The sequence below is a fragment of the Simochromis diagramma genome, unplaced genomic scaffold (assembly GCF_900408965.1).
Source record: "Simochromis diagramma unplaced genomic scaffold, fSimDia1.1 OVJJ01000274.1, whole genome shotgun sequence".
NCBI classification, from domain to species: Eukaryota; Metazoa; Chordata; class Actinopteri; order Cichliformes; family Cichlidae; genus Simochromis; species Simochromis diagramma.
Genome location: NW_024387386.1, coordinates 668,252 through 684,727, shown reverse-complemented (window position 1 = coordinate 684,727; position 16,476 = coordinate 668,252). Strand labels below are relative to the sequence as shown.

The window sequence follows — 16,476 nt, the reverse complement described above, 5'->3', positions numbered from 1 at the left end:
TATAAAGGAGACTGGATGTATTAGATTTTAAGTTGTTCAGTTTCTCCTGAAAACCTTTGTTAAATCGGCTGATAGGACATTTTAATCCAACATTTGATCATTTCTGAAATGCTTTATGTGTGAATACAAACTACACTGTGAGTGAGGTGAAATTAGAAATGAAAGATTCCTTAACGAGATCTCCGAGTATGCGTTGTTTACATATATACAATTTATTTATTTATTTATCTTTACCAAGTGGCTCTATTTTACTGATCACTCACAACGGTGACTTCTGCCTGCAGACGTGAGCAGTGCATCAAACCGTTTATCCGCAGATTAGTCTGGCTCCTGGATTACTAGTCTGGATTACCTCCACCTTATTGAATGAAAAAATGCACAACGGTAACTAAAATGCAATCATAAAGGACCGCAGAGGAAAGACAGAGAGGAGGGGGCGGGGCGTGATGCTGAAATAAGCCGAAGTGACAGATTATTTTTAATATTTTGAGACTCAGTCAAAAAACGATCAACTGTTTAATCCGGAGCAAAAACGCGACGGGGTAACGATTGCAACCCTTTCAAAAAAAATCTTTTTAAGTGTCAGTCACATTTCTTCAAGCACACCGAGAACCTTTCACGTCAACTTTCGTTTGCGTTTCCATTTCTGCAACGGCAGAGATTTATCTTAAGTGACAGATGTGATGGATCGGGCAAAGCTGCCAATTAGCGGTATGAACATGCAGCGCCCGCCTGTCAGGTTAGTGGGGAGCAGATGGGTTAAAGATCTAATCAGCCTGCAACTGAGTTAAGCTGGACGCAATGCAGCTAATGGCACTAATGCACCTAAAGTGAGAATACATGATGGTTATTGCTGCATTGCCAGTTTTAAGGTGGCAAAAGTAAAAGAAATAAAAATAAAAATGTGGGAGACAAAGCAGGGGCTGAATTGCTGCCAACTCGCTGTCTGTGTGTGAACGACGGTGGGGCTTCAGTGCGTAAATGCTACTGAGAGAAACATGAGACCAGGGGAGGTAGAGGGAAAGGAAAGAAATATGCACATAAACTGGTTAATGCGCACAGGGGCAGGGGAGAGCCGCCCTTTGCAGAGACTGGAATGGGGGGGGGGGGAGGGAGTCCCCAAATGGTCAGAGAAACCCTTTCTGCAGGGGTCCATTGTCTGCTGACCATGACTATGAAAAGAAAGCTGATTACAGGAGACAGCATGTTATGTTGCTTCGATGGTTGCCTGCAGTTGATCACTACACGTTGCCGTTTCGTCTGATGTCTCCCTTTTGTTATCCCCACCTAAAAGAAAGAGCTTCACAGCTTTGCGGTGCGATGCCTGGGCTTGCTTTCTCAGGTCTGAATTGCAGGCTGCGAGTGTTTCTGCTCTCTTTTTCCCCGCATCCTGCCAGATAAAGCAAATCCTCCCTCTCCTCATCTCAAAATGACTTGTGTATTATTAAAAGCTTTTAAATGGAGCAGAGTGCTGGCTGACTACCAAATCCACTGCCTTGTTGCCAGGGAAACACATACCCATGGTCTCCACTCCTCCTCCTCCTCCTTCTCAGTGCTTTTTTTCCCCCTCCCACCCCTCCTCCCCTCCCCGGAGGCTCATATTTCAAAACCATCAGCAGTCTTGTGCGCTCACACTGCTGCCTTTCAACTAAAAGCTTTTTGTGCTTCCAGTGAAGCAGAATGGAGGGGAGAGAGAGCAGATGGGAGTGGTTAGAGGAGAGGGGAGGGAAAATAAAGGGCCTCCCTCACCGTTGCCAGGGCAACTTGATGTCACGGTGACATCACGCACCACTAAAAGCTTTTAACCGGATTCCTCTCCTGCCTTAGGCCCCATTTTGAGTCCTCTTTCAGCTAGACTAGGGGGAAAGGCACAGGCAGGGTGGTGGTGTGTGTGTGCCTTCCTGCTTCTATCCCTCCATTACTGGAGACTCAACACGGCTCTTTAGCACAGTAAAAGGCTTTCAAAACCAACCTCTAAAGCTCTGCAAACAGAACCGGCACAGGTCAAGAGAGTCATTTAAAAAATTTTTAAAAAAAAATGGCATCAGAGGATGGTTTCAGCTACCTGATGCCAGGCCACAGTGAGAAACACAGACGGGCCCCGAACTGGACCGATGGCGAAATGAAAGCCCTCCTGTACGTGTGGGAGGAACACCACAACGAGCTGAAAATGAGCAAGAGGAACGCTAAGGTTTACGAGAAGATGTCCCAGAGGTTCTTTCAGCTGACAGGAGAGCAGCGCTTCAAGGAAGAGATCAAGATGAAAATCACCAATATGTCTTTTCAGTACAGGCAAGTGCAAAACCCCGGTCCAAAGTCGTGGCTCCAGCTGCTGCATGACCAACACCCCCCCCATTTTTTTGTTTTTGTTTTACATTTTCTCTGCTTTAACAGGCGACTGAAAGCTACAGTTGGCGAAGGCAGCGAGGCGCCGGATTGGCCGTACTACAAGGCCATAGAGAAGATCCTCTCCAAGCCGCTGGAGAACGGCAGGGTGAACTCTTTGGAGTTTCAGGCCTCTGCAGCGGGTCCCTCCACTTCCTCCCAGTCGACAGACAACCTGGTGCCACAGTCAGAGGAGGGGCTGATGGGATTCCTGCCAGAGTACACAGGCTCCTCGGACGAGATGGAGATCAAACAAGAGCTGGACTCGCTGAGCTCTGATAGTGAGCACACACAGGGCTCCAGGTAACAGGAAATAGAGGAGACACACAGTGCATGTGTGTGTCATAGTGAATATGTGCACTTTTGAAACACTCATAAAGATAATAATAGATGAACTGACCTTTGTATGCTGTTGTTTCAGAGAAGCAACCCACCAGATATACAGTTTTAGGCAGTTTTCAGCTTGCCAGCTATAACTGAAAGTGACTACCTTTCCTCAGTTGGGTTACTTGTTGCTATGCTTTATTTAAACCTTGAATGCTAAAATTATATACACGATTGCTTTTTTCTCTCTGCGTTTTAACAGTTTTGTTAGTTTCTGTAAAGTATACTTACTTTACTTACTTACTAATAATCTGTGTAGGTCTGTCTGTTCCTCTGATCCACTCCAGACTTGGTGAGTCTGTCGCTGGGGACTCTGGCAAGGGCAGTGCTCAATTTTGAGGTTGTTTAGATTAGCGGTTCTCATTTTTTGGGGGGGCTAAATGTAGTTCCTTGTTAAAAGTGTTTCCACACTGACAGACACACACACTATCTTTCTGGGGACATTCATGCATTCCCAAGCCACTTAACTCTACGTTTAGCCATAACAGCTAAGTGCTAAAGTCTTAAATTCACCCTAATTCTTTAACCCTAAAACCAAAAAAAAAAAAGAGTCAAAAAGTTCTTGCTTTAAAAAAAACCCTCATCACTCTGATGCACTAAAATTCAATCTGGATGTGTTTTCTTGTCAGTATTGTTGTTGTTACCATTAGTTTCCTGTGGCAAACCACAGCAAACGCTCACTCATGCTTAGGGATGGGCATCGAAAACCGGTTCTTGCTGAGAACCGGTTCCCACTGTTTCAATTCCTTGGAATTGTTTTCCGTTTTTGCAAACGATTCCCTTATCGATTTCAGTCGCCGCGAATGACGTCACCACGTTGCGGAGCGTCATTTACCTGGCAGGAAAACACGGCGCCTAGCGGCTCAAACGCTCAAAAGTTTGGTTATACTTTACGAGAATGAATGACAACAGGGCAACTTGCAATACTTGCAAAGTAGATATTTCATTTCAGGGAGGAAACACTACGAATATGCAAAAGCATTTGCTCACAAAACACACGATAACCTTAAATGAATGTCGTGTTTTTAATTCCGCTCCGGACTCGTGAATCTCAACCCAGCAGCAGCGGTAACGTTTGCACGTCCTCTCCCGTTAATGCGGCAGGTAAATAATCAACTAACAGTGCATATTATGTTAGCGCGATCTGCCTTATTACAAAACCTGCCATTACTGTGCATTTAGGTGACCATGATGAGAGAGAGAGACAGAGTCTGGCTGGTTCAGACGCTGGCAGTTCTCGCTGCAGTCTACTGGTAGCGTCTCCTTTCAGGCCAGGATACACGAATGTCACCGAGCAGTGACTAAGTTTGTGGCAAAAGGCTTGCACCCATTTGCCACAGCAGATGTGTTTAATTGTAGGCAGGGACATTACTGGATATTCTTGTGCAATGGCTACTGAATAATTTATGTTATACTTTGTTATTGCTACAGAAGAATATTTATTTTATTATTTTACATTTACAATTTTTTTTTCCTGGGGACCCTGTGACACCCCATTGAAGAGCCGTAGGCTGTGGATCTCTTAAGATCTCACTGCTGGGTTTGTAAGGCCATGTTACTCCTAAATTTCTATGTTGTTCAAAGAGAAGATATAAAACAAAGTTCTAAGCTTATCGACCTTAGTGTTCTCCTTTTTTAAAAAGAATCGATAAGAGAATCGAATCGTTAAACAGAATCGAAATTGGATCGGAATTCTGAAAATCTTATCAATACCCATCCCTACTCATGCTGCTTCTCCAGAAAGCTGCAGCCCACAATCTGCCTGTACTGGTTAGGCAAAATCAGAAACATGCATCCAGCTGATGTGTCCTCAGGGCTGTCTTCTTATTAAAACTGTGCCTCTCAATTGTCTGTGTTAATTGTCAGAAAAATCTGTAGATTGTAGCTACCAGTAATAAGCCATGTTTCACTCCCTTTAAATGCAGTCCAGAGTAGCTGGTTGTAAAACACTTGCAATGGTTTACTTCTATGATTTCTGCCTTCGGCGCAAGGAGCCGATGCACACAAACCAATGTTATGTCGAAGGTCGTGGAACTAACCTGTGAAAATGCAAACCCAGTGTGATCTCTTTTTACCAGGCACTGCCTGCTCTGAAAGGTTCCCCTCTCTGCTCCCCCAGCTCACATCCTATCTCGGCCAGGAAGAGGAAGGCCAGCAAGCACCTGTCCTTGAAGCGGAAGAAACTGCGAGTCTTGCAGGCTATGCTGCAGCAACAGAAGAAGTCGAGCCGGGCCATGGAGGAGACGTGCAGGGAGGTGCGTCGAGCCGTGCACCAACAGAACCTCCTCCAGGTCCAGTGCCTGCAGCTGCAGGAGCGCATGATGAACCTCCTGGAGAAGATGATCCAGCTTCCCGCCACTGCATCAGCCACATGGGGTCAGAGCGGTGTGAAGGACCCGGGAAAACCATAAAGTGTTTTTTTGTTTTGTTTTGTTTTTTATTGGGGGGCATTGCCTCACCTATAGCCTTGTTGAATACAAAAAAATGATGTATTTTATTTTGGCATTCCAGGTTTATCCTATTGTGAGTAAAGCTCTGTGTAGAAATGGTAGAGACAGGCATGAATACAGGCTTTTGCCATTTCTGAAGGAGCATCATTTGTAGAAGATAAACATGTTATTGCATTTGTTAGCACTTTAGCATCAACATTAAGTCAGGCTCCACTGTACATTTTCATTTTAGGAACAGTTGTATAAAATTTCTTGATAATTTGCCAAGTACCCTAATAAAAATCACTGTGGGAACAACAGCCATCATTTTTTATTCTTTGCCAGGATAATTACATGTTACATGGGAGGTCTGATGCCAAAACAGGGCAATTTGTAGCAACCATGAACCAGGAATTTAGGCGGTAATCCCCACTGTTACTGCAGTCATTTGGTAAAGAGCTGCCAGCAAATGGCAACACAAGCTGCTTGAGATTTCTCAGAAAAAGAAACCTTGACTATGTCTTTTTGTGCAAAATAGTAGCTTTAATGAAACATTCCTGACTTTTTTTTTGCGTGAGAATGTGACAGAGTGATTGGTAACCTTGATATTTATAGTGTTATACTGATATCCATATAAAAATTTCTAGGAATATGGGTCATTAGTCATAATAAGACTGACAAGTCAGACAGATTCTTCTATTTGTATCATAACAAAGACACTGATAGTGGCTAATAAAAGTCATATAATAGCATTTTTACAGCATTTAGTTTTAGGATTTGATATATATGGAAGCTTTCATTCAAGGCAGAAACCCGCAGATTTGTTTCTTGAGAACTGACAACTATGCAAAGATAACCTGCTGCTGTCTTTCACTCTAACATCCTCCATCTCTGTGACTCTACAGTACAATTATTGGGATGCAAAATACACAGAGGGTGGAGGCTGACGTTAGCTGAAATATTAAGGTCTTTGCCTTTCAGCCCATTTTAAGAGGATTTGGAGAAATAGGGGGGATTAGGCTAGTTCCATCACACATTACACCAGCTCAAAGGAAGTCACTCCTTCATGAAAATGAAAAAGCAACATCGTTTGTTTCCTTATAACACACTGAACTGTGTGGCCTGTGTTTGCATAGTATGCTCATTGCTCACAGCCGTAATAAATAAATCATAAAGTGCAACGTCATTGCATTAGACTTCTAATCCTGTTGTTATATAGCGGTTTGTCAAAACCGCTGTCAGCTTCTTGCAAATGAGTAAGCTACACCGCACATGAGTAGTAAGGCCAGGGGTGAGGCAACCGTTGCAGCCCTTTGACCAGAGTTAGTGTTTACACACCATCCGCCGTAAAGAGCCGCAGTCGAGTGGAGGGGAAGGAGTTAACCAGAGGCAAAGTGGATGAGACATACTGCAGTAACCGCAGAGTCATATGGGTAAGAACTTTTTTATTTTTACTTTTTGGTTTTTAAGTGATCAACTTATCACCATTGCATGGGCAGTGCCTTTTAAATTTCATTATATTCCTCCTTTTAGACATATGTAAGGGGTGATTACAGAGTCTCCAGAGAACTTTCTGTGCTCTCACTTGTATACTTAAGCAGAGTTATTTATTAAAAATATCATATTTAAATAAAAAAATATATACATACTTTACTTTACTTAAGGGAAAAATGAAGCTTGTCAACTGCCATCATTGTCAGCCAATAGCGTCACTCCCACTGTTTGAATATTGAACGCAAAGGAGATGCTGATTGGCCAGTGGGAGGAGTCACATGTTCCGGAGACGTTACGCTGTCATGGTTACAGTGAAAGACGCTTTGTGATTTCCGTGGTGAGTGAATGGATGGAGGTGGTGCCCTCGAGCTCTGCCATATGGAGTACCGAATCACTGCAGGGAGAGAATAGAGAAAAAAAAATGGACGCGTGAAGCGGAAAATGTAAACGTGGTAGACTCGTGTTAACGTAAACGTAAAACCCGTGGGCTTTTTTTTCTGGCACAACTTTAAAAGCAGGTACTGTTAAATTTTTTTCCCGATAAGGTCTTAATTGTTGTCAAAGTTTCGAGCTACGTTAACATTGTTTGTCGCCTTAAAGTTGCCAAAACTCTGAAAAAAGTAAAGCAGGAGCTAGCTTTCGCTATTTTTGTTTCGGTTTTTTTGCCCTCATAAAATGACTCGGGCGGTGACTTAAGTGTTGGAACATTTAAAAACTGTGGCTTACCGACACCAGAGTCCTTCATTAAAGTGGTGGTGAGCAGGGAGCCAGCTGGCGGTGTGTTTTGGGGAGTGGGTGGAGGGGTGACTGGGAGTAATATGCGAGCCGTGTTTGCACATAAAAGCTGCCTCTGTTTTAGCTCTGACAGATAATTGCAGAAATAAGATTGATGTGGGTTGCGTTACTTGGTTATTAAATGAAACTGATTAAATTAAATTAATTTGTTGACTAGGTGAGAGCAAAGAAAGCTAGAAAAACACCCTGCTTTTTCTAACACTACTTAAAAAAATGTTATTCTGTTTTCAGTATATGGTCTTTACATTATTTATTAGCAGTATTCATCAATAAAATAACCATTTAATGTAATTAATAAAATGTGCTGTAGAACTTCCCATTAGTTTTCACAAAGAACTCTAGAGCTGTCGTTTATTGGCAAGTATTTTTGACATTTTAATGCATGAGTTGTAATTTATTAAGTCTTTGAACAATTTGATGTGGTGGAAAAACATGTCGTCTTCTTTACTTTTTGTCCTTGTGTTTTGCTTTGTGTTACCATAAGATGACAACAACACAATAGTGTTGGCAACGGGCAAGTGTTTCAGTTCCCACATGCGGCAACAAAGATGAGGATACAGGGACAGCCTGAGGGCGCGAGGAGGCGTCTGGATATGAATGCATCCGGCGAGTTCAAGAGCGTGGAGGTCATCCGTGGTCGGGCTGGATATGGCTTTACTATTTCAGGACAGAGGCCGTGCATGTTGAGCGGCATCCTGGAAGGAAGCCCGGCATACTTGGTAGGGCTCAGACAAGGAGATTGCATCATGGTCATCAATGGAAGTGACGTGTCTACTGCTTCTCATGAGGCTGTGGTGCAGCTGATTGGCAGCTGCAAAGGACCCCTGTGCTTGGTGGTGCAGGCTGAAGGCCGAGTGTTGGGAAATCCAATCCTTAATGATGTGAAATTTGGGTTTGCTCAGAAAAGTGGCGTTTTCCAAAAGGCAAGTGTTTTCCGCACCGTCTCAGATGACTCAAGCAACTCCTCCTTTAACGCGAGTTGTTCGGTTGCCGCCAAACAGAGGCCGGTTTCAGAGCCGGATATGTCACAGTGGTCACAGCAGTGGAGTGCTTTAGCTGAGCAGCCAAGGGAGGAGACTTCCACGTCTGGGGATGCAGACTCTGTTATTACAGACGAAGCCAATCCAGACTGGGGTGTTTTGAACATGACTTTGGTGGTTGGCTACCTGAGCTCCACAGAGCTGATTTTGAACACTAGTGAATCAGAGGACTGTTCAAAGGCCATTCTGGAGAGAATCCGACAGCTGGGCACTGAGCAGGACACCCATACCCTTGTGATGATGAAGATCATGTTTGATTGCATTCGTCTTTGTGACGACGCTGGAGCTGTTTTGGCAGCTTTCCCTGCTGAGAACCTGGTCTTGGGGGCTGTGTGTACTGAAGACCCACGTTTTTTTTGCCTGGTCACCACAGGGCATATTATTAATGGCCGCGTGCCAGAAGATAGTCCTCTGCGTGCCTCCTGCCATGTTTTTTTCATTGACCCAGATCTGGGAAATCACAAGGATCACACTGGGATTGCTGGCCGTTTTGGTTTCAACTGCACTCCAGATCCAGATGCCTCGGGCTGCCTGGAATTCCCACAGACTCCCCCGGATGTTCTTAACTTTGTAACAGTACTTTACAGCGACATGGGGGAGGCTGTGGAAAGACTAAGAGTGAAACTGGACGCAGAAGCCCAGGAGCATGCCAAGGAGAACGTCAGCACTGCCAAACGTGGCAGTGCCAGCAGCAATGGGGACAGTGGTATTGGAAATGTTTCTCCCCCTGAGGAGAGAGCGGACAGGGATTTCCCTTCGGTGATCCAAAACCATCCTGGGGCCCACCTCCCCAGCTGTCCATGGGATTATCCTCCGGCTGAGGGCCTCACCCCAATAACCCTCTCCAAGAATGGCCAAAAACTTAATCCAGAGAACACTACCAGCACAGATTCCCTTTCAGAGTCATTACCTGGCCCAGATTCTTTAGTTAGCTTTTATGGAGGACCCCCACCCAGACTACAGTTCCAGTTCAAGCCCCCACCACCTCTTATGCGTTTGGATAAAAAAACAAACTTCTCTGGAGATCCTCTCAGAGGGAGCCAACGGTGGTTCTCAAAGCCAAAGTGGCCAAAAGTCCTGAGTAGTGATCCGGCACCATGTGAAACATCCAACAACAACTGGCCCTCACACAATAGTCTTAGTGCCAGCACCAATAACCTGCCACCTCCAATGAGCCAGATACCCTCGGAAAGGTACCAGTCAGCTGAAGTCATGATGCTGCCTCCCAGGGAGGAATGGACCAGAAAGTTTGTAGAACAGAGACAGAAGCAGCAAAAGGATGGCAGCACTAGAAATGTAAGTAAGACACTCTTTCTTGTTTTCTTTCTTTCTTTCTTTCTTTCTTTCTTTCTTTTTTATTACTTTAAAGCTGCAATCTAAAGAATTTAAAAATAAACATTTCTTATGCTGCCATTGAAGTAGTTAATGAGGTTTATGAGTATGTATAAATGACCTGTGATCTAAAATACAGGTTTCAGGCATTTAACTTCCACAAGAGTCAAATATGAAAAATCATATATTTATCATGTATTATTCATGTTTTTGAACCCAAAAGGTTAAAATTTCTTGATAGTTATTTACAAAAAAGGGCAAAAATGTTAGAAAATATTTTTTTAATTTCACGTGTGAGGGAGCCATTATATGCCTTTTTCCCCCTGTTTTTATCTCATATGTACTTTTAAAATTGCAGATGCTCAAATTAAAAATGGCACACAGCAGCCCAACTACCTGCTCTTTGTATGCTGCAGCATATCCAAGAAAGTAGTTTTAAAGGGGAGGACGTAAAATAGTTTATTTCAGACTGAGAATGAACTGAGCAACTGCACCAAGGCCCATCATCAAATTAATAAGGATTATTTTGAGGTATGAGTCATGCAAATCTCTAGCAAGCTAGAATACAAGTCAGAAATGACGTCCCTGCAGTAGGTCCTTAATATGTCCTCTTGAAGTACCCGGTGATGTTTATAGGATCTTTATAGGTGTCCTGACAGAGACATTTTATGTGATCAGCAACAAGGATGAGGTGTCCTGTCTTTCACAAACTCTTTAAAACTTTTTTTTTTTGTATTCTTGTTGAATTAAATGATTTTACTTAAGTGCTGTGCAGGTTTCTTTGCTAAAATGTAAAGTTTATTATTCCTGTCACCTTGAGGCAAGAGCATCTGCTTCTGTGCTTATAGTGGCTCTTGAACTATTAAATGCTCAGAAAGAATTGAGTTTCCCGACATCAAGGTGGTGTTAGTAAGTCTGTTTTTGGTGGCACCTAACATGAAATAAAACTTCACTGCTCAACACTCAGTTGGTGCAGTGTGTCAATTGAGCTCAGAAAACACCTGCTGAAAGTTAATGTGCAACTCTATAAAGAGGTTTTTTTTACTGTTGGTTTCCTCTTTGTCCACAAGATGTCCCTGTGTATCCATGAGCTCCAAGGACCACAATTACACGTCTAAAGTATCTCTGAAGTCGGCTTTTTCACTAAGCAACAGACTCGAATTAGTCAGCATGTAGGCGAGCTTGTGTTTGTAAATAACTTTGTAATCAGGGACACATGCAGCGGGCTTTAGATTAAGTTTGGCTACAGAATAATCTCATGTGATATATTTTTTGGAGTTTTTATTTAAGTTTATTTCTTTAAGAGAAGCATTGCCCTGTGTTTCCAAGTCAGAGCTTGATTGCATCTTTTCCCAGCAGCTTGCATTAGATCAGAAAAAAAGACTATCTTGAACAGGAAGCCAGACAAATTACAGGGTAGAGCCCATGTCATGCAGCAGTAATTATCTGCAAGCATTAGACACAAAACCTCTCCAGTCACAAGAGTATGCGGTGGCTGGTTAGAATGCAGTATCTTTAAGATATTAGCGATTGTGTTTCCATCTGCAGTCCGAGAGACTGTGACATTAGTGGGCAATTATATCTGAATGTAGAAGCACCAGGAGAGAAATCTGTCAGATCTCGCGGATCATTTTAGATTCCCAGAAAGATGTGTTTGAACAAACTCATCTCAAATTCAATTCTCACTTTTCTTATACTGTTACATTTTCATTTTCTCCTATCCGCGAGTAACTCCATTATCTTTGACTCTCCGGGCAAAAACGTGTCACAAACACTTCAGTTCTCGGAAAATTATGACATTATCTCCGACAGTCATAGCAAATGTTGTGTTTTACAGTTAAATAAGCAAAAAATTTCTGTAGATAAATAGATGTCAGTGACAGTAGTTTAACAGTTACTAAGTTGAAGTTTGGTAACTTGATTTTCTAGGAGAGACAGTGTCTTGTGTTCAAAAGTTATATCAGTAATGGTGATTTAAATACTCTTGCCTTCAGGGTTCCAGGTTTTGGGGTATAGGCGCTATTCGTGCGTCTAAACGTCGTTCTGCCAAACGTCTCAGCCTGGCGCGATCGCTGGATGACCTTGACGTAAGTTCTTTTTCCTTCCTCACCCTTTATGCTATGAATTTGAAACATGGAAAGTGTTTTTTCATTTTAATGCTCTGATGGTCTTCTGTCCTTCCCATTCTGGTTGGCCTGTATGTACAAAAATTACCTCATTAATGTGGACGTTTGAACCATACCCCCTCCCTTTTACACTTCAGCTTTTTTTTCTCTTCTTTTTTTTAACCTCACATTTCCGTTTCCTTGAACTCTGTGTTTGCAAGGGATGGCTCACAAAGTGGTCTTTGTGTAAGCTAGAGACATGTTCCTGTTTGTTTGGTGTCACTAATGAGCGCTGCTGCACGATGGAATATCATGCTCACATTTTCTCATATTAATGTTTCTGAGGAACCCTCTTTCTGCGGTGGGTCTGTGCATGCACGTATTACTTAGGCACACTGATTCTGATTCATATTCACAAAACTACACACACACGTGCTCTTATGTCTTGTAATTGCTCCGAATGCACACAAACAGGCGCAAAAATGATCCAGAAAGTGGCAGACTGTATTGTGGGTCCACATAGGAGCACACTGCACTCAAAACATCACACCACAAATCTGCTCCTCAGGAATGTCTCAACATACACTAAAGAGCACTGTTAATAATAATAAAATGTTTACCCCAAGATGTCTTAAGCTACTTTCTTAATCAGCTATAGGTTATAATACCCCACCTCCCACTTCATCTCCTAATCCTCACTGTATGTTCACATGTACGAATCTGAGTAGCTTTTGTTTTTAAGCGAGGTTACAAACTTTTACCAGTAAAAAAAAATTGAAAAAATTAAAAAGTGTATTTTTATTTTGTTTCGTAACTTCTTGTTGGCTCGTGTGCAAAGATTTCCTCACCGTGCGTGGGTCTAACGGTGTGTTTCATTGTTTACTTTTTATGACTTACCAGAAATAGCTAATTACTTTGCATCAATCAAGAGTAAAATTGCCTCTGAGTATGCCATCACCCCTAGCAACTAAGACATCTCTTCTCTAGTGCTGTTATGAGGTGTCTATTCCTGCCTGCTGTTAAATTTAAAAGGGGATGTTTTGAGCTGTCATATACTCTGCTTGTACAAAATAACATTGGCTGAATAGAAAGGTAGGTGTTCTCATGCTTGAAGCAGTCTGTGAAATTATCTAATCTCTTCCCCTTGCCTCTCAGCGTTAGTTTGATCTGTTACATTGTTTTGTAGATCTTTGATATCTTTGTTTTATCATCTCTATGCTGGTGGGACCTGCAGTGGCACAAACAAAGAGAGGCAGGCTTAGGCTAGTCTCAGTTGGCTCAGTTAAATACAGCATATGTTTTGATACTAAGTGTTGATTATCTACAGACAAGAGTACTACATGACTTCTGTTAGTAATTACATGCTATCTAAAAGATAACTATAGCTTCATTGTCTGAAAAATGAAGCCATTGTAAAAGAGCTTTTAAACTTGCATTCAAAACAGACAGCGGGCCTATTTGCTTAAATGCTAGTTTCAGGAGATTTCAAATAAAACAAGGTTTCATTTTGTAAATTAAGAGTCAGACTAACAGCTTTTCAGTCTCAAGTAGTTAGTTTTTCTCAGTTTTGCACTCACATCTACGTGCCCATTACTCCTGGTTTCAAAACACCAGCAGTGCCACAGTGAAAATAATGAGTTGTGAGTATCACAATGAGATTTCACTAATTAATGGGTAATCTTATGGTGGCTGTGTCCATGTTTTATATATAATCTATGTAGGGACACTATAAAATGACAGAAAAATGGAATACAATGAAATGAAAACATGTAACTTTGCTTGTTTTGAAATCTAGGGCTCGTTTTTTGTGCTGTGCAACAATATAAAACAAAATGGACAGTTTAACGATTCTTTTAACATCAGTGTGAGTATTTCCAACTGACGACATTAACGCCTGTAGCTTAAAGCAAAATATTGCTCATCCTTGCTTAAATTAGAGCTGAGCTTCATAACAGGTTGCTGTATTGTGGGTTTGTTTGTCTTTGTTTCATAATGTGCCAAATGTTTTCAGCAGGTGGCAGTTTAAGACCCAGACTCTGTTTTACAGAGCTGTGCTTCTACATGCAGAATGCGGTTTGCATAGGCCCTCCTTTAATAAGATGTCTATATGATGATATATAGCTGCATATATTGTTCAGCATTAATGGTGCCTTCACAAATGTGTATTTTACCCATGCCACATGCACTAATGCACTTCCACAGATCGAGCCGTATGATATCACTATTCTTTAGTCAGCATGATGTGGTGTGTGTGTGTGATTTCCAAAAATCCCAAATTCAAATTTTCAGTGATAAAATCTGTTTTTAATCTGCAGTTTTAAGTCACGGTACTGCTATACATTCCAAATAATAAGAGTTTAGGGAATTTATGATTTTCAGAGACTTTTCAGTGTGCACCTCGGGCTCTGCTCTGGATTTTAATTTCACAAGCTTTCATCTTGCAGTCATGGCCAGATATCAGGTTTTCTATAAGCAACTCTGTTCTCCCATCGCAAATTAAAGCCATCCAATGGCACCAATTTGGTTCTTATAGACTTACACATATGCAGAATTGGGTGATGCCTCTTAAGCACCAGATTTGGAGAATGACCTGTTCCGGAAATGATTTTTAGCACGGGAATCTTTGAAGAATGAAGTGAAATTTAAGGACTTGTTTCCCCCCTACTTTGAAGGTTGTGATCCCCTTCAGAGCAAAAATAAGTGACAAATGATGGACACAGCAAGCTGATGCACTGTAGTAAACTCTTCACCTCAGAAGACTCTTTAACCTCCTAAGATCCAAGCTCTTCTACGGCATGCTTTTTTAATTTCTCTTTGATATTTGGGCATATTGGGGCCCGATGAATGTAAAAACAAAGAATTACCAGATTTTTTTTTTTTGCCTTATTTTTGTTTTTATGAAAAATTAGAGCCACATATGAGGATATTCGTTTAAAATCTTGATAGAACAGTAGCAGTATAATGTCTTCATAAGTGGATATAAGGCCCTTGTAGAGCAAAATTGAGTATTTTGGTCTAAATAACCCAAAATGTGATGTCCAGGTTAATACAGGGAGAAACTCCTGTCCAAGTGTTTGGTTTCTGCAGGATTTTCTATCCTATCACATACTTGTGTATAGTTGTGAAGGACTGTTCTCATAACAAGCCTTTTCAGAAAACACACGATAAGCTCTCATTCAGTGCATCTGGACTCACAAGGACACTGTGAGGCTCTTTACCAGTTCCCCCTCATGGATAACTTCTGTATGCGTTCTTGTAACATTTTGTGGCAATAACAATCTGAAACTGTGGGTGACCCAGTGGCCAGAAATGAGCATACTTCTGGAATCTTTCCTCACACGGCTCTGACATGTCATAGTAGTAGTAGTATTGTTGCTTTTCAGTGTTTGCCTTCCTTCTTCACCAGAAGAAGAAACTGCTATATAACCCTGTGCTTGTGTATGTAGTAATTCATTTTTTTTGCCCCTGCTGCTTTTCCCTCAGAGAGTACTCCGATGCTAAGCTTTTCTTCGTGCTGAAGAGCGTCCTGTTTTGTACATCCTTGTATTATTTCTCATTCAGAGCCCCACTGCAAACCCCCACCACCCCACACACCCACACACAGCCCCCCACATCCCACTGCTCCGGTGCTGTAAGCCTGTGTCTCACTCATCACACACTCAGCTGCAAACAGATGCTTTGCGCCCTGCACGCTCAGCAGACGACAGTGTGTTCAACTTTGCAAAGATGACACCATTAGCTGGCTGCTGCGACTGTGCTCAATCTGACTATGTTCGGAGGTGTTGCGGCATTTGAGAACATCTGTTCCTGCGAGCCGTTAATGGTTAATGCGCGCCGTTTGATTCGGGTAAATTTGCTGGGGAAATTTTTTGCCTCTTTGCTCCGTGCCTGAAGTTTCTCCCTCTCCTTTCCTTTTAGGTGTGGAAACATTAGCGGCTCTTGTTTACATGATTGTGGGTAAGAGATGTAAGCTGTGGGCGTAGCAGAAACCCAGACAGGGCATGAAGACACATAGACGGAGAGGGAGGTAAATAGAGAAGGAATGAGGAGGAATTCACAGCAAAGAGAGCGAGAGAGGGAGGGAGAGAGAAAACGAGGGGAGGGATATTGATAGAGAGAGAGAGAGAGAGAGAGAGAGAGATAGAAAAGAGAGAGGAACCGGCAGCAGAGGAAGAGAGGGGGAGCTTTTGAACTCTCAGTGGCTGTCAGGATTTTCGGCTCCTCTGCACGCTCTCTCCTCCCTCGCTCAGCTCTGCCTCTCTGCACTGCAAACACAGACTCACACACGCACCGCGCGAGATCCAGCGGATGGACTCTCTTACACACACCAGGCGTGTGGAGCAGCGCTGAAGACGGGCAAAGCACACAGCGCCATACATGGAGCAAACTTTAACGCTCAACTCCGTAAGTCACAAAAATCCTGCCACGCGTGCTATTTTTGCCCATTTGGTGATGGCACCTTCATCTTTCACACTAGGGATGTCTTGGCTGCCACACTGTTACTTCTTCTTT

At 42.5% G+C, this 16,476-nt stretch overlaps 2 protein-coding genes across 3 annotated transcripts in view; both read left to right on the top strand.

Moving 5' to 3' along the window:
• Positions 1 to 1,094: 1,094 nt before the first annotated feature.
• msantd1 (Myb/SANT-like DNA-binding domain containing 1) lies at positions 1,095 to 5,516 on the top strand. Its single transcript, XM_040009787.1, has 3 exons — positions 1,095 to 2,292; positions 2,395 to 2,688; positions 4,889 to 5,516. Exons 1-3 carry the CDS (start codon positions 2,039 to 2,041, stop codon positions 5,178 to 5,180), a joined length of 840 nt encoding a protein of 279 aa, XP_039865721.1. The 5' UTR covers positions 1,095 to 2,038; the 3' UTR covers positions 5,181 to 5,516.
• Positions 5,517 to 7,044: 1,528 nt separating this feature from the next.
• The window catches only part of LOC120720161 (regulator of G-protein signaling 12-like), a 46,284-nt gene continuing 36,852 nt past the window's right edge, over positions 7,045 to 16,476 (top strand). Inside the window, exons 1-3 of one of the 2 annotated variants that reach the window (XM_040009776.1) lie at positions 7,045 to 7,210; positions 7,972 to 9,823; positions 11,854 to 11,946. In XM_040009776.1, coding sequence (XP_039865710.1) covers positions 8,036 to 9,823; positions 11,854 to 11,946 — 1,881 coding nt within the window. In that variant the 5' untranslated portion in view covers positions 7,045 to 7,210; positions 7,972 to 8,035. Of the gene's footprint in view, positions 7,211 to 7,971; positions 9,824 to 11,853; positions 11,947 to 16,090; positions 16,369 to 16,476 lie in introns of those variants that run through there. The other variant, XM_040009780.1, reaches the window with a different exon arrangement.